Source organism: Salmo salar, chromosome ssa03 (genome assembly GCF_905237065.1).
Source record: "Salmo salar chromosome ssa03, Ssal_v3.1, whole genome shotgun sequence".
NCBI classification, from domain to species: domain Eukaryota; kingdom Metazoa; phylum Chordata; class Actinopteri; order Salmoniformes; family Salmonidae; genus Salmo; species Salmo salar.
In genome coordinates, this window is record NC_059444.1 from 98,046,867 (window position 1) to 98,071,130 (window position 24,264).

Below are 24,264 nucleotides of genomic sequence, written 5' to 3' on the forward strand. Positions count from 1 at the left end.
ACATTTGTTATGTAACACGAACACACCACACACATTGTCAAAGCAACTCATTGTAAACGTTGGTGTCCCTGATTTCTGCTTCTGTAGAACTACAGCTGATATTTAATATGACCAAGTCAGTAATGATGGTGGTCTTTGACTTAACTTGAATTAAGACTTATTCTTAGTCATATTCTTCGCAGCAGTTAACACTCACATTTTCTAAGTTCAGGTTTCATTCTGCTCTCTCCACCATGTTCCACACTGTAGCGGTAAGCAGAAGAACAGACAGTCATTGAGGGACACACAAACTCTCTCACACACACACACACACACACACACACACACACACACACACACACACACACACACACACACACACACACACACACACACACACACACACACAGAGTCAGCACATAACTTTGTGCAAGTGGTGATAAGAATGTTTGTCTTAACTAGCCTGATAAGTCAAACATGTCTGAAATGAACATTGACATAAACCCTCTAAATGCTTGAGTTTCTCCAGTCTCCATATTGGAGCAAATACTAAACTTTTGAGTAAATTAATTTGTCCAAATAACTTGGACTTCTTCAAATGGGAGAACTAGATACATAAAGTGCTTTCATATCTAAACGGTAAAACAGATATGTATGAATACCCTCAAATAAAAGGTGACATTCTGTACTGTCACCTAATATGAAACATTCTATCTCAAATCCAAAATGCTGGAGCATAGCACCAAATTTAAAACTGTAAGCTTCACTGTCCAAACACATATGGTGTGGACTATGTGTGTCTGGTAAACACATGTGGATCTGGTGAACAGTTATCACTTGTTGACCAACTACAGGAATACTGACCTCAGAGTCTCCAGTTTACAGTGGGGATTCCCCAGTCCAGCAGAGAGCAGCTTCACCCCTGAATCCTTCAGGTCATTGTTACTCAGATCCAGCTCTCTCAGGTGTGAGGGGTTTGACCTCAGAGCTGAGACCAGAGAAGCACAGCCTTCCTCTGTGACTCTACAGCCTGACAGCCTGACAAAGAGATCATCATGACTTCACAAACACACTGTTCATTTAACGAGTAGTGTAGAAGGACAATGGCAGATGCATTCGGTTTATTCTCTCAAACAACATATAGATTAATCTGCTTGAATGTCCTTGAGTGGCCCAGCCAGAGCCCGATTCAAAATCTCTGGAGAGACCTGAAAATAACTGTGCAGCGATGCTCCCCATCCAACCTTACAGTCCTTGAGATGATCTGCAGAGAATAATAGAAAACTCCCCAAATACAGGTGTGCCAAGCTTGTAGCTTGTAATCGCTGCCAAAGGTGCTTCAACAAGTACTGAGTAAAGGGTCTGAGTACTTATGTAAATGCAAAATGTCTGTATTTTATTTTGAATAAATTTGCTAAAATAAAAAAATAAACGTTTTTGCTACTTCATTATAGGGCATTGTGTGTAGATTGATAAGGGGAAAAAACGTTTTAATCCATTTTAGAATAAGGCTGTAACCTAATGTAACAAAATGTGGAAATAGTCAATATACTTTCTGACTGCACTGTAGACAGATGTGTGCCTTTCAAACCAATCATTGAATTTACCAAACTCCTGTCGGATTTATCTATAGTTATGCACATGCACAAAAGGGATTTATTTACAATTATAAACTGGGTCCGAGCATGGCATGCTGGTTGGCAGAAAGCCTCGAACCCTGAATGCTGATTGGCTGAAAGCCATTGTGTAAATCAACGTATACCATGGGTATTACAAAATTAATATTACGTTGGTAACCAGTTTATAATAGCATTAATGCATCCCAGGGGTTTGTGGTATATGGCCAATATACCATGGTTAACGGCTGTATCCAGGAACTCTGCGTTGCGTCGTGCATAAGAACAGCCCTTAGCTGTGGTATATTGGTCATATACCATACTCCCTTGTACCTTATTGCTTAAACATAGCAGTCAAATTCGTTAAATCGACATCCATTGATGGAAAATTATGTGGAGAGTAAATTGTATCATCTCAAGTGACATATTCAAATGTATTTATTACCTCATGTTAGGCTGGACAATATATAAAATTAACCAACAAATATTGGATATTTTGCAATTTGGAGTAATTACTACTTCAGTAAGGATAAACACTTTATTCAGTGACCTTTGAAACTGATGGTCAGATCAACACATGGCTTCTAAAAAAATGTATTGCAATTGAAAAATAATTCCAATAGATGGCAGCATAAGACTACAAATGAAATCTCAGAAGCTCTGTTTTCTCCCTGATTACATCGATCTCTCTCCCTCTCCACAAGGATGGACTGAAACATAATTTTAACAGATTCCTGTGAAGTAATATAATGATGATTCATGTTTATTATTACCTGTTTTGAAATGATACTTCAATACTACAATGATTATCAATAAGCCTGAACATTAATTCAGTCACCTCTGGTCGAGAAAATGTAGTTTCCTTTTACATTAATTCATCAACCAACATTGAGCCGAATTACCTTCTCGCACAGTAGCCAACTCAACAAGCCCTGCCAAAAAGCTTATGCCATCAGCAGCTAAAAGCTTGTGCCGTCATTCTGCCTTCTTGTGCAAGCAAGGGGGCATGTTGAGGTAAATTCGTTTCATTGGTGTGCTGGACGATGCACTCTTTCGTCTTTTATTTCGTATTTTTTTATTTTCATATCAGATATTAAGATTAATATATAATGAATGTATAGTAGGGTTGAGGTTGCCTGACTAGTGATTATTTCACCAGGGTTTCAATATCTGCTATAGTTATTATTTGTTCACTCTCCCAAAAGCAACACAGGCTCGTCGGATTGTGCAGGATTACGGACTACTAAGGGAAACCCAGTCACGAGCTGCCCAGTGATGCAAGCCTACCAGAGGAGCTAAATATAATTTATGCTCGCTTCGAGGCAAGCAACGCTGAAGCATGCATGAGAGCACCAGATGTTCCGGATGACTGTATGATCATGCTCTCCGTAGCCGATGTGAGAAAGACCTTTTAACAGGTCAACATTCACAAGGCCGCAGGGCCAGACGGATTACCAGGGCGTGTGCTCAGAGCATGCGAGGACCAGCTGGCAAATGTCTTCATTGACATTTTCAACCTCTCCCTGAAAGAGTCTGTAAAACCTACATGTTTCAAGCAGACCACCATAGTCCCTGTGCCCAATAATGTAAAGGTAACCTGCCTAAATGACTACCGCCCCGTCGTCAAACTGCATCCTGGACTTCCTGGCGGGCCTCCCCCAGGTGGTAAGGGTAGGCAACAGCACATCTGCCACGCTGATCCTCAACACTGTTGTTGATATTATTTATTTAATGATATATATATATATATATATCTGACCAACTGGAATTGTGATACAGTGAATTGTAAGTGAAATAATCTGTCTGTAAACAATTGTTGGAAAAATGACCTGTGTCATGCACAAAGAAGATGTCTTAACTGACTTGCCAAAACTATAGTTTGTTAACAAGACATTTGTGGAGTGGTTGAAAAACGAGTTTTAATGAGTTTTAACCTGTTAGGGCTAGGGGGCAGTATTTGCACGGCTGGATAAAAAAATGTACCCGATTTAATCTGGTTACTAATCCTACCCAGTAACTAGAATATGCATATACTTATTATATATGGATAGAAAACACTCTAAAGTTTCTAAAACTGTTTGAATGGTGTCTGTGAGTATAACAGAACTCATTTGGCAGGCAAAACCCTGAGACATTTTCTGACAGGAAGTGGATACCTGATGTGTTGTATTACCTTTAAACCTATGCCATTGAAAAACACAGGGGCTGAGGAATATTTTGGCACTTCCTATTGCTTCCACTAGATGTCACCAGCCTTTACAAAGTGTTTTGAGTCTTCTGGAGGGAGATCTGACCGAACAAGAGCCATGGAACGATGATGGCCCATTAGACACCTGGCGCTCGAGTTCATGTTGGGTACCCTCGTTCCAATACGTTATAAAAGAGAATGCATTCGTCCACCTTGAATATTATTCATGTTCTGGCTAAAAAGGCCCTAATGATTTATGCTATACAACGTTTGACATGTTTGAACGAACGTAAATATATTTTTCCCTCGTTCACGAAGTGAAGTCCGGCGGGCTTAGATCATGTGCTAACAAGACGGAGATTTTGGACATAAATGATGAGCTTTTTGAACAAAACTACATTCGTTATGGACCTGTGATACCTGGAAGTGACATCTTATGAAGAGAATCAAAGGTAATGGATTATTTACATAGTATTTTCGATTTTAGATCTCCCCAACATGACGACTAGTCTGTATCGCAACGCGTATTTTTCTGGGCGCAGTCTCAGATTATTGCAAAGTGTGATTTCAGTAAGGTTATTTTTTAAATCTGGCAAGTTGATTGCGTTCAAGAGATGTAAATCTATAATTCTTTAAATGACAATATAATATTTTACCAATGTTTTCTAATTTTAATTATTTAATTTGTGGTGCTGACTTGACTGCCGGTTATTGGGAGGAAACGATTTCCTCAACATCAATGCCATAGTAAAACGCTGTTTTGGATATAAATATGAACTTGATAGAACTAAAAATGCATGCATTGTCTAACATAATGTCCTAGGAGTGTCATCTGATGGAGATTGTAAAAGGGGGTTAGTGCATCATTTTAGCTGGTTTTATGGTTTTGGTGACCCTGTCTTTGAATTGACAAAACATTACACACAACTCTTGTAAATGTACTGTCCTAACATACTCTAAATTTATGCTTCGCCGTAAAACCTTTTGAAATCGTAAAACGTGGTTAGATTAAGGAGATGTTTATCTTTCAAAGGGTGTAAAAAATAGTTGTGTTTGAAAAATTTGAATTTTGACATTTATTTGGATTCACCTAATTTGCCGCTCTTGAAATGCACCTGCTGTTGATGGAGGTAAGAATCACGGGTGGGACGCTTACGTCACCTAACTCCATAGAGGTTAACGAGTTTTAGTCCATTAACTTGTTATGGATAGGGTATCTTCACGGCCGGATAAAAAACGTACCCGATTTAATCCGGTTATTACTCTGCCCAGAAACTAGAATATCGCAATAATTAGTAGCTTTGGATAGAAAACACTCCGGGAAGGTAGAAAGATAACAGTGAATGTGAGACATGGAGGAAGGTAGAAAGATAACAGTGAATATGAGATATGGATGAAGGTAGAAATATAACAGTGAATTTGAGACATGGATGAAGGTAGAAATATAACAGTGAATATGAGGCATGGAGGAAGGTAGAAAGATAACAGTGAATATGAGATATGGAGGAAGGTAGAAAGATAACAGTGAATATGAGGCATGGAGGAAGGTATTAGGAAGGTAGAAAGATAACAGTGGATGTGAGACATGGAGGAAGGTAGAAAGATAACAGGATATGAGGCATGGAGGAAGGTAGAAAGATAACAGTGAATATGAGACATGGAGGGAAGGTAGAAAGATAACAGTGAATATGAGACATGGAGGAAGGTAGAAAGATAACAGTGAATATGAGACATGGGAAGGTGAAAATAACAGTGAATATGAGACATGGAGGAAGGTATTGGGAAGATGAAAGATAACAGTGAATATGAGACATGGGGGAAGGTAGAAAGATACAGTGAATATGAGACATGGAGGAAGGTAGAAAGATAACAGTGAATATGAGACATGGATGAAGGTAGAAAGATAACAGTGAATTTGAGACATGGATGAAGGTAGAAAGATAACAGTGAATATGAGACATGGAGGAAGGTAGAAAGATAACAGTGAATATGAGACATGGAGGAAGGTAGAAAGATAACAGTGAATATGAGACATGGAGGAAGGTAGAAAGATAACAGTGAATATGAGACATGGGGAAGGTAGAAAGATAACAGTGAATATGAGACATGGAGGAAGGTATGGGAAGGCAGAAAGATAACAGTGAATATGAGACATGGAGGAAGGTAGAAAGATAACAGTGAATATGAGACATGGAGGAAGATAGAAAGATAACAGTGATATGAGACATGGGGGAAGGTATTGGGAAGGCAGAAAGATAACAGTGAATATGAGACATGGAGGAAGGTAGAAAGATAACAGTGAATATGAGACATGGAGGAAGGTAGAAAGATAACAGTGAATATGAGACATGGGGGAAGGATTGGGAAGGCAGAAAGATAACAGTGAATATGAGACATGGAGGAAGGTAGAAAGATAACAGTGAATATGAGACATGGGGGAAGGGTAGAAAGATAACAGTGAATATGAGACATGGGGAAGGTAGAAAGATAACAGTGAATATGAGACATGGGGAAGGTAGAAGATAACAGTGAATATGAGACATGGAGGAAGGTAGAAAGATAACAGTGAATATGAGACATGGGGAAGGTAGAAAGATAACAGTGAATATGAGACATGGTGGGAAGGTAGAAGATAACAGTGAATATGAGACATGGAGGAAGGTAGAAAGATAACAGTGAATATGAGACATGGGGAAGGTAGAAAGATAACAGTGAATATGAGACATGGGGGAAGGTATGGGAAGGCAGAAAGATAGCAGTGAATATGAGACATGGAGGAAGGTAGAAAGATAACAGTGAATATGAGACATGGAGGAAGGTAGAAGATAACAGTGAATATGAGACATGGGGGAAGGTAGAAAGATAACAGTGAATATGAGACATGGAGGAAGGTAGAAAGATAACAGTGAATATGAGACATGGAGGAAGGTAGAAATATAACAGTGAATATGAGACATGGAGGAAGGTAGAAAGATAACAGTGAATATGAGACATGGAGGAAGGTATTGGGAAGGTAGAAAGGTAACAGTGAATATGAGCCATGGGGGAAGGTAGAAAGATAACGGTGAATTTGAGACATGGGGAAGGTAGAAAGATAACAGTGAATATGAGATATGGGGGAAGGTAGAAAGATAACAGTGAATATGAGACATGGAGGAAGGTAGAAAGATAACAGTGAATATGAGACATGGAGGAAGGTAGAAAGATAACTGTGAATATGAGACATGGGGAAGGTAGAAGATAACAGTGAATATGAGACATGGAGGAAGGTAGAAAGATAACAGTGAATATGAGACATGGAGGAAGGTAGAAAGATAACAGTGAATATGAGACATGGAGGAAGGTAGAAAGATAACAGTGAATATGAGACATGGAGGAAGGTGATACGTGGCCAGGGGAAGGTAGAAAGATAACAGTGAATATGAGACATGGGGGAAGGTAGAAAGATAACAGTGAATATGAGACATGGGGGAAGGTAGAAAGATAACAGTGAATATGAGACATGGGGAAGGTAGAAAGATAACAGTGAATATGAGACATGGAGGAAGGTAGAAAGATAACAGTGAATATGAGACATGGGGGAAGGTAGAAAGATAACAGTGAATATGAGACATGGAGGAAGGTAGAAAGATAACAGTGAATATGAGACATGGGGGAAGGTAGAAATATAACAGTGAATATGAGACATGGAGGAAGGTAGAAATATAACAGTGAATATGAGACATGGAGGAAGGTAGAAAGATAACAGTGAATATGAGACATAGGAGGAAGGTAGAAAGATAACAGTGAATATGAGACATGGAGGGAAGGTAGAAAGATAACAGTGAATATGAGACATGGAGGAAGGTAGAAAGATGACAGTGAATATGAGACATGGGGGAAGGTAGAAAGATAACAGTGAATATGAGACATGGAGGAAGGTAGAAAGATAACAGTGAATATGAGATATGGGGGAAGGTAGAAAGATAACAGTGAATATGAGACATGGAGGAAGGTAGAAAGATAACAGTGAATATGAGACATGGAGGAAGGTAGAAAGATAACAGTGAATATGAGACATGGAGGAAGGTATTGGGAAGGTAGAAAGGTAACAGTGAATATGAGCCATGGGGGAAGGTAGAAAGATAACAGTGAATATGAGACATGGGGGAAGGTAGAAAGATAACAGTGAATATGAGACATGGGGGAAGGTAGAAATATAACAGTGAATATGAGACATGGAGGAAGGTAGAAATATAACAGTGAATATGAGACATGGAGGAAGGTAGAAAGATAACAGTGAATATGAGACATGGAGGAAGGTAGAAAGATAACAGTGAATATGAGACATGGAGGAAGGTAGAAAGATAACAGTGAATATGAGACATGGGGAAGGTAGAAAGATAACAGTGAATATGAGACATGGAGGAAGGTAGAAAGATAACAGTGAATATGAGACATGGGGAAGGTAGATAGATAACAGTGAATATGAGACATGGGGGAAGGTAGAAAGATAACAGTGAGACATGGAGGAAGGTAGAAAGATAACAGTGAATATGAGACATGGGGAAGGTAGAAAGATAACAGTGAATATGAGACATGGGGAAGGTAGAAAGATAACAGTGAATATGAGACATGGGGGAAGGTAGAAAGATAACAGTGAATATGAGACATGGGGGAAGGTAGAAAGATAACAGTGAATATGAGACATGGGGAAGGTAGAAAGATAACAGTGAATATGAGACATGGGGAAGGTAGAAAGATAACAGTGAATATGAGACATGGAGGAAGGTAGATAGATAACAGTGAATATGAGACATGGGGGAAGGTAGAAAGATAACAGTGAATATGAGACATGGGGGAAGGTAGATAGATAACAGTGAATATGAGACATGGAGGAAGGTAGATAGATAACAGTGAATATGAGACATGGATGAAGGTAGATAGATAACAGTGAATATGAGACATGGGGGAAGGTAGAAAGATAACAGTGAATATGAGACATGGGGGAAGGTAGAAAGATAACAGTGAATATGACTGCATACATGTTTTCTTCTTCTTATAGTGTTCTTACAAAGTTAGTTTAGTTTACTTTAGTAAGTTCAGTTTAGTTACTACATGATTCCATATGTGTTATTTCATAGTTTTGATGTCTTCAGTGTTATTCTACAATGTAGAAAATAGTAAAAATAAATAAAAAAACTTAAATAAGTAGGTGTGTCCAAACTTTTGACTGGTACTGTATAACAGAAAAATACCAGCAGGAATGGTCTTACAGCTAGAGACACAATATTGTTAAGATACAGTTGAAGTCGGAAGTTTACATTAAAATCCAAAACATTTAAATGAGGCATCTGTCAAAAAAGTAACTTTAGAGCTTTAGTGAAAGGATGGAATGACTTAGTGTTACTGCCTTTTAGTGAAAGGATGGAATGACTTAGTGTTACTACCATTTAGTGAAAGGATGGAATGACTTAGTGTTACTACCATTTAGTGAAAGGATGGAATGACTTAGTGTTACTACCATTTAGTGAAAGGATGGAATGACTTAGTGTTACTACCATTTAGTGAAAGGATGGAATGACTTAGTGTTACTACCATTTAGTGAAAGGATGGAATGACTTAGTGTTACTACCATTTAGTGAAAGGATGGAATGACTTAGTGTTACTACCATTTAGTGAAAGGATGGAATGACTTAGTGTTACTACCATTTAGTGAAAGGGATGGAATGACTTAATATTACTACCATTTAGTGAAAGGATGGAATGACTTAGTGTTACTACCATTTAGTGAAAGGATGGAATGACTTAGTGTTATTACCATTTAGTGAAAGGATGGAATGACTTTGTTACTACCATTTAGTGAAAGGATGGAATGACTTAGTGTTACTACCATTTAGTGAAATGATGGACTTACTTAGTGTTACTACCATTTAGTGAAAGGATGGAATGACTTCAGAGTGTTACTAACATCATATCAAACATAAAACATGTACAACGGATCATTTTAGTTTACTGAACAAAACAATAAACACAACATGCAACAATTTCAAAGATTTTACTGAGTTACAGTTCATATAAGGACATCAGTCATTTGAAATACATTCAGTAGGCCCTAATCTATGGATTTCACATGACTGGGAATACAGATATGCATCTGTTAGTCAGATACCTTAATAAAACAGTAGGAGTGTGGATCAGAAAACTAGTCAGTATCTGGTCTGACCACCATTTCCCTCATGCAGCCTGACACATCTGCTTCACATAGAGTTGATCAGGCTGTTGATTGTCGGCCTGTGGAATGTTGTCCGACTCCTCTTCAATGGCTGTGCAAAGTTGCTGGATATTGGCGGGAACTGGAACATGCTGTCGTACACGTCTATCCAGAGCATCCCGAACATGCTCAATGGGTGACATGTCTGGTGAGTACTCAGGCCATGGAAGAACTGTTTTTTCAGCTTCCAGGAATTGTGGACATCGGGTCGTGCATTATCATGCTGAAACATGAGGTGATGGGTGAGGATGAACGGCATGACAATGGGATCTCATCACAGTATCTCTGTGCATTCAAATAGACATCAATAAAATGCAATTGTGTTCATGGTCTGTGGCTTAGAGATGCCCAACCATAACATAACCTCACCACCACCATGGGGCTGTTCACAATGTTGAACCATAACCTCACCACCACCATGGGGCTGTTCACAATGTCCATACCATAACCTCACCACCACCATGGGGCTGTTCACAATGTCGAACCATAACCTCACCTCCACCATGGGGCTGTTCACAATGTCGATACCGTAACCTCACCACCACCATGGGGCTGTTCACAATGTTGAACCATAACCCCACCTCCACCATGGGGCTCTCTGTTCACAACGTTGAACCATAACCCCACCTCCACCATGGGGCTGTTCACAATGTTGAACCATAACCTCACCTCCACCATGGGGCTGTTCACAATGTTGAACCATAACCTCCACCTCCACCATGGGGCTGTTCACAATGTTGAACCATAACCTCACCACCACCATGGGGCTGTTCACAATGTTGAACCATAACCTCACCTCCACCATGGGGCTGTTCACAATGTTGAACCATAACCTCACCTCCACAATGGGGCTGTTCACAATGTTGAACCATAACCTCACCTCCACCATGGGGCTGTTCACAATGTTGAACCATAACCCCACCTCCACCATGGTGCTGTTCACAATGTTGAACCATAACCTCACCTCCACCATGGGGCTGTTCACAATGTTGAACCATTACCTCACCTCCACCATGGGGCTCTCTGTTCACAACGTTGAACCATAACCCCACCTCCACCATGGGGCTGTTCACAATGTTGAACCATAACCTCCCACCTCCACCATGGGGCTCTCTGTTCACAATGTTGACATCAGCAAACCGCTCACCCACATGACGCCATACAATTAGTGGTCTGAGGTTTTATATGACAAAACTACACATTTTAGAGAGACCTTTGTAATGATCATGCTGTTAATCAGCTTCTTGATATGCCACACCTGTCAGGTGGATGGATTATCTTGGCAAATGAGAAATGCTCACTGTGTGTGGTGTGTGTGTGTGTGTGTGTGTGTGTGTGTGTGTGTGTGTGTGTGTGTATATTTATGAATTCAGAGAGAATAACATAGTTCAACAGCACAGTGTAGACAGTCTGAATTCAGAAGCATTGGGTGATCAGCACATATCTTTATATCTTTATCTGTTCTTGGGCAGGACTCTCACTTCCCTATTTATCTATACAAGGACACAGGAGACAGCTGGTTTGCAACACAGGATTATACTCCCCAAAACAGGACATTATAACAGGACCGTTTCACAAGGTTAGTGACATACTCAGTTATGTGGAAAAATACAATTAACATGTTCCATTGAAGTGTGTGTGTTTGGGCCATTTATATTTTAGTTCTGTGGATTTACAGGAATAAACTGGTGTGTGTGTGAGTCAAGAGTGTGAGTGTGTGTGTCCAGTGTGTGTGTGTCCAGTGTGTGTGTGAATGTGTTTCCAGTGTGTGTGTGTGTGTGAGTGAGTGAGTGTCCAGTGTTTGTCCAGTGTGTGTGTTTGTGAGTGTGTGTCCAGTGTGTGTATGTGTGCGTGTTTGTCCAGTGTGTGTGTCTGTTTGTCCGTTGTGTGTGTGTGTGTCTGTCCAGTGTTTGTATCGTGTGTGTGTGTGTGTGTGTCCAGTGTGTGTGTGTGTGTCCAGTGTGTGTGTGTGTGTGTGTGTGTGTGTGTGTGATTGAGTGTTTAGTGTGTGGGTGTACGTGTGTGTGCGCGATTGATTCCAATGTGTGTGTCCAGTGTGTGTGTGTGGGTGTCCAGTGTGTGTGTGTCCAGTGTGTGTGTGTGTGTACTGCGTGATTGTGTGTGAGTGTGTGTGTGTGTGACTGAGTGTGTGTGTGTCCACTGCGAGTGTGTGTGTGTGTCCTGTGTGTGTGTGTGTGTGTGTGTGTGTCAGTGTGTGCATGTCTCCAGTGTTTGTGTGTGTTTATCCATTTGGTGTGTGTGTCCAGCGTTTGTCCAGTGTGTGAGCGTATCACAGCACATATCTTTATATCTTGATCTGTTCTTGGGCAGGACTCTCACTTCCCTGTTTATCTATACAAGGACACAGGAGGAATCTAAGGAACAGCTGGTTTGGCAAGACACAGGATTATACTCCCCAAAACAGGACATTATAACAGGACCGTTTCACAAGGTTAGTCACATACTCAGTTATGTGGACACATACAATTAACATGTTCCATTGAAGTGTGTGTGTGTGTGAGTCAAGAGTGTGTGTGTGTGAGTGTGTGTCCAGTGTATGTGTGAGTGTGTTTCCAGTGTGTGTGTGTGTGTGTGTGTGTCCATGTATTTAAATGTCATATTGTGATCAAACATAAAACATTAGAGAGAAACATCATGTTGTGTTTGACACAGGGACACTGAGGACTTTGTAAAAAGCCTAAACCCTGGATAGAGGGGCTCAGTGAACGTGGAGGTGAATGTGTGCAGGTGGGTCAGTGTGTCAGAGGAGACTCTATAGTATATAGTAGACTCCCTCTCTAAACTCTATAGGTATACCCATAGACCGGTCACTCTTCATGGACACACAGCTGGGAACAGGGGAGGCTGGTCTCTCCTCCTTGATTGGTCTTCAACACAACAGAGACAAACATTACATCTCTCATCTACTCTGAGCTCAGATGGGGAAACATAAGAAGACTTTCATTCTAAAATGCTATGTATCAATTTTCAGAAAAGTTGGTGAATTCGATTTTATTACTTAAAGAAATGATCAAATAAATTGTGTTTTTTCACTATCTAATCATGGCACGGGGTTGTTCAATGACAGACATGACTTTGTTTATATTATATCACTTGATGGTTTCATTTCAGAGAGTCACATTTTTTTTTTGCAAAATGCTATATATCCGTCTCACTCTCAGATGTGACCGACCGGCTCAATTTGGCAATTAACTAAATGTGTGGTGTTTTTGGTTTATGTCAGTTTAATTGTTTGTTATGCTATAAATTGTTATTTTATGGATGTAAGTGATAAAATTAACTAGAAGATTGTATATTTTGCAATTCTGAGTAATTACTACTTTAGTAAGGAATTAAACATCATTCAGTACTACTGCAGTTGCTACATAATTCCAATAGATGGAAGCATAAGACCACAAATGACATTTCAGAAGATTAGTTTTCTCCCTGGATACACCACCACTTCCCCTCACAGGAAAACTCCTGTGTGAGCTTCTTTCTGTCCCTTTACACACTGCTAACGCAAGAGGAAGGACTGAAAAAGCATTTAACAGATTACTGTGAAGTAATATAATGATGATTCATGTTAATTATGACCTGTTTTTATGTGAAGAAGAAGGGCATGTTGAGGTAAATTTACTAACCAGGAGGGTTGAATGATGTAATTTATTGGTGGGCTGGAAGACGCACTCTTGTCTTTTCTGTTCCGAGGTTGTTTACTCCCAATATCAGATATTAAGATGATTTTTTATAATGCATGTATACTGAGGTTGAGGTTCTGACTAGTGATAATTTACCCGGGCTTCAATACCCGCTATAGTCACTATTTTGTTGCTCTCCCTGAAGCAACACAGCCCTAATACCAGATATATAGCTAACTAGAGTTACAATTTTAGAAAATCATGGGACATATAGTCTGGGGTTGCATGCTATTTTATGTCAATCATATTGCTGCTTTTAGCCTATAACTGATGCTTCGTGGTCTTATGCTGCTGTTACGCACGCCTCTATGAAGAGGGAACGCAACACCCTGCTACAACTCAACTCCCCGTGGAGGTAAAGAGGTATGGGACTGTAGGTGGAGGTATAGAGGTATGGGACTGTAGGTGGAGGTAAAGAGGTATGGGACTGTAGGTGGAGTGAAAGAGGAATGGGACTGTAGGTGGAGGTATAGAGGTATGGGACTGTAGGTGGAGGTATAGAGGTATGGGACTGTAGGTGGAGTGAAAGAGGTATGGGACTGTAGGTGGAGGTAAAGAGGTATGGGACTGTAGGTGGAGTGAAAGAGGTATGGGACTGTAGGTGGAGTGAAAGAGGTATGGGACTGTAGGTGGAGGTAAAGAGGTATGGGACTGTAGGTGGAGGTAAAGAGGTATGGGACTGTAGGTGGAGGTAAAGAGGTATGGGACTGTAGGTGGAGTGAAAGAGGTATGGGACTGTAGGGAGTGAAAGAGGTATGGGACTGTAGGTGGAGTGAAAGAGGTATGGGACTGTAGGTGGAGGTAAAGAGGTTTGGGACTGTAGGTGGAGGTAAAGAGGTATGGGACTGTAGGTGGAGGTAAAGAGGTATGGGACTGTAGGTGGAGGTAAAGAGGTATGGGACTGTAGGTGGAGGTAAAGAGGTATGGGACTGTAGGTGGAGTGAAAGAGGTATGGGACTGTAGGTGGAGTGAAAGAGGTATGGGACTGTAGGTGGAGTGAAAGAGGTATGGGACTGTAGGTGGAGGTAAAGAGGTATGGGACTGTAGGTGGAGTGAAAGAGGTATGGGACTGTAGCTGGAGTGAAAGAGGTATGGGACTGTAGCTGGAGTGAAAGAGGTATGGGACTGTAGGTGGAGTGAAAGAGGTATGGGACTGTAGGGAGTGAAGAGGTATGGGACTGTAGGTGGAGTGATAGAGGTATGGGATTGTAGGTGCGAGTAAGGATGACAAAAGGCAGAGAATTTACCATTTACTGGGAATTTATTCCTTCACACGGTAAATTTGGGGAAAAGGGGCTGGACAGAACCAAAGCAAAGAAAGTAAATGTAGCCCTCTCTCCTATTTTACCTGCCTACCCACTACTTACCTAACTTAGCACCACCTGGTGACCTACCCACTACTTACCTAACTTAGCACCACCTGGTGACCTACCCACTACTTACCTAACTTAGCACCACCTGGTGACCTACCCACTACTGACCTAACTTAGCACCACCTGGTGACCTACCCACTACTTACCTAACTTAGCACCACCTGGTGACCTACCCACTACTTACCTAACTTAGCACCACATGGTGACCTACCCACTACTTACCTAACTTAGCACCACATGGTGACCTACCCACTACTTACCTAACTTAGCACCACCTGGTGACCTACCCACTACTTACCTAACTTAGCACCACATGGTGACCTACCCACTACTGACCTAACTTAGCACCACCTGGTGACCTACCCACTAGTGACCTAACTTAGCACCACCTGGTGACCTACCCACTACTGACCTAACTTAGCACCACCTGGTGACCTACCCACTAGTGACCTAACTTAGCACCACCTGGTGACCTACCCACTACTGACCTAACTTAGCACCACCTGGTGACCTACCCACTACTGACCTAACTTAGCACCACCTGGTGACCTACCCACTACTTACCTAACTTAACACCACCTGGTGCGCTAACCAAAATACAGGGGGTGGTCCGCCCAGGTCTTTCCTAGTGTGTATAGACAATAAATGACTACGGGTATATGTATGCCCACGGGCCCCTTGCCTAAACACTCCCTAGGTGCCTTCCCCTTCCCCCCTGGGAACAAATGAAACATAATATTACGAACAATTTCACAAAAAAAACTCTGAGAAACACAGGACATCATTTAAGCTCTATCTGACTGAGCAACAAACTAACACAGAACATAACCATCAGCTGTGTGCGTGTCCAGTGTGTGTGTGATTCCAGTGTGTGTGTCCAGTGTGTGTGTGTGTGTGTGATTCCAGTGTGTGTGTGTGTGTGTGTGTGTGTGTGTCCTGTGTGTGTCAGTGTGTGTCCAGTTTGTGTGTCATGTGTGTGTGTTCGTGTGTGTGTGTCTGTCCAGTGTGTGTGTGTCCAGTGTGTGTGTAATGTGTGTGTTTGTGTTTTTGTTTTTGTTTGTGTGTGTGTCCAGTGTGAGTTTCTGTGTGTCCTGTGTGTGTGTCCTCTGTATGTGTGGTTCCAGTGTGTATGTCCTTTGTGTGTTTGTCAGTGTGTGTGTGGCCAGTGTGTGTGTGTTGTGTGTCCAGTGTGTTTGTCCTGTGTGTGTGTGTCCAGTGTGTGTGTTCTGTATGTGTGACAGTGTGTATGTGTGTCTGTGTGTCTGTGAGTGTGTGTGTGTGTGTGTGTGTGTGTGTGTGTGTGTGTGTGTGTGTGTGTGTGTATGTGTCAGGTTATTATTTACAGTGACACTGAGGAGTCATCATAAACAAAAAACCCTGGATAGAGGGGCTCAGTGAATGTGGAGGTGAATGTGTACAGGTGGGTCAGTGTGTCAGAGGAGGCTCTATAGAAGGACAGAGTGCCGGCTGGCCAGTCCAGATACACTCCTACTCTGTGGGAGCTGGAGGGGCGGACGTCTATGGTTGTGGCATTATCATTGTGACTGGCAATGTAACTGTTGTCAGAGCAGATCAGACTCCAGGACTTGTCATTACATCCAAGCCCGCAGTCCTTACCCCATCCTCTCCTGCTGATTCCTTTATATGTCACTCCTATATCGGCCCCCATTCTCCCACTCCACTCTGCCTCCCAGTAACAGCGCCCAGTCAGACCCTCTCTGCACAACACCTGTCTACAGCCCTCAAATCTCTCTGGGTGATCAGGATACGGCTGCTTCTCTTTCATACATGTCACCTTTCTGTTCTCCTCAGATAGAGAGAGGAGTCTGTTTACTGTGTTGAGGTCCAGTGTGAGATCACAGACATCTGGTGGATGAAACCAGACACAATATTAGAAATCATCATCATTCACATTAGAATGTTAACTCACTTTTCACTAATTCATTTAATGTAGATGTTTCTAGGTATCAAAAGGAGAAGTTAAGGTAACTTGAGACTTGTTGAATGATCATATGTTATACTGTATGGTAATATAAAACACACTTATTCCAATTAATTACACACACACACACACACACACACACACACACACACACACACACACACGTACGCATGCATGAACATAAACACACATTTCTAATGTAACACACATACAGACACACACATTGTCAAAGCAGCTCTTTGTAATCTTTGGTGTCCCTGATTTCTGCCTCTGTAGAACTACAGCTGATATTTAATATGACCAAGTAAGTAATGATGGTGGTCTTTGACTATGACTTAACTTGCATTAAGATTTATTCTTAGTCATATTCTTCACAGCAGTCAACACTCACATTTTCTAAGCCCAGGTTTCATTGTGTACTCTCCACCATGTTCCACACTGTAGCGGTAAGCAGAATAACAGACAGTCATTGAGGGATACACCTGAACACACAAACACACACACACTCACACACACACACACACACACACGGTCAGCATATAACTTTGTCCAAGTGGTGTTAAGAATGTTTGTCTTAACTAGCCTGATAAGTCAAACATGTCTGATATGAACATTGACATAAACCCTCTACATACTTGAGTTTCTCCAGTCTGCAGTGTGGATCCTCCAGTCCAGCAGAGAGCAGTCTGACTCCTGAGTCTCCTGGGTGATTGTAACTCAGGTCCAGCTCTCTCAGGTGTGAGGGGTTTGACCTCAGAGCTGAGACCAGAGAAGCACAGCCTTCCTCTGTGACTAGACAGCCTGACAGCCTGCAAAGAGTCACATCATATTAAAACCACACTGCTATTCTTTGGTGGTGAAAATAATGGCAGTATATTTTTTCAACACATTAAGATATATCAGTGTCCTGAAACCTGCCATATCTATTCAGAAATTAATCATCATTATAATTTACAATTTATCAAAGTATAGATTGTAGAGAGAAACATGTGTAGTGCAAATATTTGAGTAGACTGACCAGGCCAGTTTAAAAAGCAGTATCAGTCAAAAGACAGACAGTGAGGTATCAGATTTAGATTGTATTGAGTATACAGTCCACATCATATCTATTTTGACAGTGAAACTAACATTTTAAATGTGTCTCTTTTCTCCAACATTTCAGATCTCAGATCAAATGTTTCATATGAGGTGACAGTATATAATGTCACCTTTTATTTGAAGGTATTTTCATACATATCTGTTTCACCATTTAGAAATGAACACTTTATGTATCTAGTCATAAGTATTCTGATCAATTCACTCATAGTGTATTACATTAGTCAAAAGTTTAGTATTCGGTCTGATATTCCTTGAACACAATGACTACATCAAGCTTGTGACTCAAACTCGTTGGTTGCATTTGCAGTTTGTTTTGGGTTGTGTTTTGCCCAATATTAACTGAATGGTGGATGATGACTGGAGTCATTTTCTGTCTAAGTGAGTATGTTTCTAAACATGACAAAATTAATCCTGATGATGCCATGAGATGATGCCAAAAAATCAGCAACGAATCATGAATAATAATGAGTGAGAAAGTTCCGGAGGCTACACATAACATGCTAACCTCTCACCATTACCAATAACAGAGGCTACAACAAAACATGCTAACCTCTCACCATTACCAATAACAGAGGCTACAACAAAACATGCTAACCTCTCACCATTACCAATAACAGAGACTACAACAAAACATGCTAACCTCTCACCATTACCAATAACAGAGGCTACAACAAAACATGCTAACCTCTCACTATTGCCAATAACAGAGGCTACAACAAAACATGCTAACCTCTCACCATTACCAATAACAGAGGCTACAACAAAACATGCTAACCTCTCACCATGACAATAACAGAGGATACAACAAAACATGCTAACCTCTCACCATTATCAATAACAGAGGATACAACAAAACATGCTAACCTCTCACCATTACCATAACAGAGACTACAACAAAACATGCTTACCTCTCACCATTACCAATAACAGAGACTACAACAAAACATGCTAACCTCTCACCATTACCAATAACAGAGACTACAACAAAACATGCTAACCTCTCACCATTATCAATAACAGAGGATACAACAAAACATGCTAACCTCTCACCATTACCATTAACAGAGACTACAACAAAACATGCTAACCTCTCACCATTACCAATAACAGAGACTACAACAAAACATGCTAACCTCTCACCATTACCAATAACAGAGGGGGTATGATCTTTGTGCCTCTGTAACTTTCTCATTCATCATCATTCACGATTCATTCATGATTATTCATAATCATGGTAGCATCCACATGAATGTAGAAGTGTTCAGAAACGTCTTCTATTCTTACTGACAATCCAAGTGAAGTGACTCCAAAATGACAGGACATTATTCACCATTCAGTTTCTATTAGGAAAAACACAATCCAAAACATAACCAAGACAAACTACAAATGCATTCAACAAGTTAGTAGAATCACAAGCTCAATGTAATCACTGCAGCCATGGAATATGGGACCAAATACTTAAATGATGACTACTTTAATACAATATAACTGAATTTGTCCAAATAATGAAGACATTTTCAAATGGGAGAACTGCATAAATGAAAGTGCTTTCATTTCTAAACGGTAGCACAGATATGTATGAAAACCTTTAAATAAAAGGTGACATTCTGTAATGTCGCCTAATATGAAACATTCTATCTCAAATCCAAAATGCTGGAGCATAGCGCCAAATTTAAAACTGTAAGTTTCACTGTCCAAACACATATGGTGTGGACTATGTGTGCCTGGTAAACACATGTGGATCTGGTGAACTGTTATCACTTGTTGACCAACTACAGGAATAATGACCTCAGAGTCTCCAGTTTACAGTGGGGATTCCCCAGTACAGCAGAGAGCAGCTTCACTCCTGAATCCTTCAGGTCATTGTTACTCAGGTCCAGCTCTCTCAGGTGTGAGGGGTTTGACCTCAGAGCTGAGACCAGAGAAGCACAGCCTTCCTCTGTGACTCCACAGCCTGACAGCCTGCAAAGAGTCAAATCATATTAAAATCACACTGCTATTCTTTGGTGGTGAAAATAGTGGCAGTACATTTTTTCAACACATTCAGATATATCAGTGTCCTGAAACCTGCCATATCTATTCAGAAATTAATGTTTCATTATTATAAATGATCATAATATGACTTGTAGAGAGAGAAATGTATAGTGCAAATATTTGAGTAGACTGACCAGACCAGTTTAAAAAGCAGTATCAGTCAAAACACAGATATTGAGGTATCAGATTTAGATTGTATTGAGTATACAGTCCACACCATATCTATTTTGACAGTGAAAATAACATTTTAAATGTGGCTCTGTACTCCAACATTTTGGATTTGAGATCAAATGTTTTATATGAGGTGACAGTATATAATGTCACCTTTTATTTGAGGGTATTTTCATACATACAGTGCCTTGCAAATGTATTCAACCCCTTGGCGTTTTTCCTGTTTTGTTGCATTACAACCTGTAATTTAAATCGATTTGGATTTGGATTTCATGTAATGGACATACACAAACTAGTTCAAATTGGTGAAGTGAAATGAAAAAAAATCCTTGTTTCCAAACATTTCAAAAAAAAAATAAAAAATTAAAAAGTGGTGCGTGCATATGTATTCACCCCCTTTGCTATGAAGCCACTAAATAAGATCTGGAGCAACTAATTACCTTCAGAAGTCACATAATTAGTTAAATAAAGTCCACCTGTGTTCAATCTAAGTGTCACATGATCTGTCACATGATCTCAGTATATATACACCTGTTCTGAAAGATCCCAGAGTCTGCAACACCACTAAGCAAGTGGCACCACCAAGCTAGCGGCACCATGAAGACCAAGGAGCTCTTCAAACAGGTCAGGGGCAAAGTTGTGGAGAAGTACAGATCAAGGTTGGGTTATAAAAACATATCAGAAACTTTGAACATCCCACGGAGCACCATAAAATCCATTACTAAAGAATGGAAAGAATATGGCACCACAACAAACCTGCCAAGAGAGGGCCACCCACCAAAACTCACAGACCAGGTAAGGAGGGCATAAATCAGAGAGGCAACAAAGAGACCAAAGATAACCCTGAAGGAGCTGCAAAGCTCCACAGCAGAGATTGGAGTATCTGTCCATAGGACCACTAAGCCGTACACTTCACAGAGCTGGGCATTTCGGAAGAGTGGCCAGAAAAAAAGCCATTGCTTGAAGAAAAATATAAGCAAACATGTTTGGTGTTCACCAAAAGGCATGTGGGAGACTCCCCAAACATATGGAAGAAGGTACTCTGGTCAGATGAGACAAAAATTTTGCTTTTTGGCCATCAGGAAAACGCTATGTCTGACGCTAACCCAACATCTCTCATCACTCCAAGAACACCATACCCACAGTGAAGCATGGTGGTGGCAGCATTCTTTGGGGATATTTTTCATCGGCACGGACTGGGAAACTGGTCAGAATTGAAGGAATGACGGTGCCAAATACAGGGAAATCCTTTAGGGAAACCTGTTTGTCTTCCAGAGATTTGAGACTGGGATGGAGGTTTAAGCTAAAGCAACACTCGAGTGGATTAAGGGGAAAAATGTAAATGTCTTGGAATGGCCTATTCAAAGCCCAAACCTCAATCTGTGGTAAGACTTAAAGATTGCTATACACCAGCGGAACCCATCCAATTTGAAGGATCTGGAGCAGTTTTGCCTTGAAGAATGGTCAAAAATCCCAGTGGCTAGATGTGCCAAGCTTATAGAGACTAATTGCTGCAAAAAGTGGATCTACAAAGTATTGACTTTGGCATGCTCAAGTTATCTGTATTTTTTTCTTAATTCTTGTTTGTTTCACAATAAAACATATTTTGCATCTTCAAAGTGTTAGGCATATTGTGTAAATCAAATGATAGATTTTTTGGAGGGGTTCTATTTTAATTCCTGGTTGTAAGGCAACAAAATAGGAAAAATGCCAAGGGTGTGAATACTTTTGCAAGCCATTGTACATATGAAAGTGCTTTCATTTCTGAACGATAAAACATATATAAACACTCTCAAAAAGTGACATTCTATCTCAAATCCAAAATACTGGATCATAGCACCAAATGTAAAACTGTAAGCTTGACTGTCCAAACACATATGGTGTGGACTGTGTGCCTGGTAAACACATGTAGATCTGGTGAACAATTATCACTTGCTGACTAACTACAGGAATACTGACCTCAGAGTCTTCAGTTTACAGTGGGGATTCCCCAGTCCAGCAGAGAGCAGCTTCACTCCTGAATCCTTCAGGTCATTGTTACTCAGATCCAGCTCTCTCAGGTGTGAGGGGTTTGACCTCAGAGCTGAGACCAGAGAAGAACAGCCTTCCTCTGTGACTCTACAGCCTGACAGCCTGCAAAGAGATCATCATGACTTCACAAACACACTGTTCATTTAACGAGTAGTGTAGAAGGACAACGGTAGATGCATTTGGTTTATTCTCTCAAACAACATATAGATTCATCTTCCATCTCCTAGAACTGTATGGTCATAATGTTACACTAATGTAAACATCAATTCAATTATTCAATATGTTTTTCAATATAATATTATTTTCATATTATAATACATATTTTACTCAACTTAATATTTCTTTCTGATGAATAGTTCTTAAATGTCATTTTATGTACTCACAGAACAGCTCTGGAGGCTTTGACCACTGGCAGCAGCCTCAGAAGACCTTCCTCTGATCTGGAGTATTTCTTCAGGTCAAACACATCCAGCTCCTTTTCCGAAGTCAGCAACACAAAGACCAGAGCTGACCACTGTGCAGGAGACAGGTTGGGTTTTGAGAGACTTCCTGAGCTCAGGAAGCTTTGGATCTCCTCCACTAGAGAATGGTAATTCAGTTCATTCAGACAGTGGAACAGATTGATGCTCATCTCTGGAGAGGGATTCTCCCTGATCTTCTCCTTGATGTACCTCACTGTTTCTTCATGGCTCTGTGAGCTGCTTCTTGACTTTGTCAGTAGACCTTGTAAGTGCTTCTGATTGGACTCCAGTGAGAGGCCCAGAAGGAAGCGGAGGAACAGGTCCAGGTTTCCTGTCTCACTTTGTAAGGCTTTATCCACAGCACTCTTGTAGAAAGTAACTTCAGACTTGTCTTTCGTTTGCAGTTTGTCCATTAGATTCTCATTGTTGTTGACGAATGAGAGGAACACATATACAGCAGCCAGAAACTCCTGAATGCTCAAATGCACAAAGCAGTACACCTTGTCCTGGTACAGAACACATTCCTCTTTAAAGAGCTGTGTGCACAATCCTGAGTACACTGAGGCTTCATTAACATCAATACCAGCCTCTTTCAGGTCTTCTTCATAGAAAATCAGATTGCCATTCACAAGCTGTTGAAAAGCCAGTTTTCCCAGTGACAGAATGCTCTCTTTATTCCAGTGTGGACCTGTCTCTTCTTTCCCAAAATACTTTTCATTCTTCTGTTTGGTATGAAACACCACAAGGTGTGTGTACATCTCAGTCAGAGTCTTGGGCATCTCTTCTCTCTTATGTTTCAGCATGTGTTCAAGGACTGTTGCAGAAATCCAACAGAAGACTGGAATGTGGCACATGATGTGGAGGCTCCTTGATGTCTTTATGTGTGAGATGATTCTGCTGGCCAGGTCCTCATCACTGAATCTCTTCCTGAAGTACTCCTCCTTCTGTTGGTCATTGAACCCTCGTACCTCTGTCACCTGGTCAACACACCCTGAAGGGATCTTATTGGCTGCTGCAGGTCGGGTAGTTATCCAGAGGAGAGCAGAGGGAAGTAGATTTCTCTTGATGAGATTTGTCAGCAGAACATCCACTGAGGTTGACTCTGTGACGTCCCAACAGATCTTGTTCTTCTGGAAGTCTAGGGGCAGTCGGCACTCATCCAGACCATCAAAGATGAACAGAACTTTGTACTTGTTGTAGATGGAGATTCCTGAATGTTTGGTTTCCATTGAGAAGTGATTGAGAAGTTCAATGAAAGTGTGTTTTTCCCCTTTCAGCAAATTCAGCTCCCGAAAAGGGAATGAAAATACAAATTGGACATCCTGATTTGCTTTTCCTTCAGCCCAGTCCAGAATGAACTTCTGCACAGAGACTGTTTTTCCAATGCCAGCGACTCCCTTTGTCAGCACAGTTCTCA

General features: G+C 40.8%; 2 protein-coding genes and 1 long non-coding RNA gene across 3 annotated transcripts; 1 reads left to right on the plus strand and 2 right to left on the minus strand.

The window, feature by feature from the left end:
* Nucleotides 1-848: 848 nt before the first annotated feature.
* Nucleotides 849-22,466, minus strand: LOC123741761 (ribonuclease inhibitor-like; the record flags this gene model as incomplete). The annotated part of the gene is made up of 4 exons (XM_045715946.1): nt 849-1,017; nt 17,688-17,861; nt 19,939-20,112; nt 22,315-22,466. Coding segments are annotated over 4 exons (669 nt in total), but the record flags the coding sequence as incomplete, so codon positions are not given.
* LOC123741762 (uncharacterized) lies at nt 12,439-13,350 on the plus strand. Its single transcript, XR_006769353.1, has 2 exons — nt 12,439-12,488; nt 12,710-13,350. It is a non-coding gene; the product is annotated as an uncharacterized lncRNA (long non-coding RNA).
* Nucleotides 16,349-17,520, minus strand: LOC123741760 (stonustoxin subunit beta-like). The gene is made up of 2 exons (XM_045715945.1): nt 17,444-17,520; nt 16,349-16,976 (listed from the first exon to the last, which is right to left on the minus strand). Exons 1-2 carry the CDS (start codon nt 17,463-17,465, stop codon nt 16,450-16,452), a joined length of 549 nt encoding a protein of 182 aa, XP_045571901.1. The 5' UTR covers nt 17,466-17,520; the 3' UTR covers nt 16,349-16,449.
* Nucleotides 22,467-24,264: the final 1,798 nt, after the last annotated feature.

What these genes read in the sequence shown, in the direction of transcription:
- LOC123741760 (XM_045715945.1), bottom strand. Translation starts at nt 17,465, where the DNA reads ATGAAACCTGGGCTTAGAAAAT. An exon ending in GAAACCTGGGCTTAGAAAAT is followed by an intron (nt 16,977 to 17,443) that starts GTGAGTGTTGAC and finishes TTCATCCACCAG; the next exon opens with ATGTCTGTGATCTCACACTG.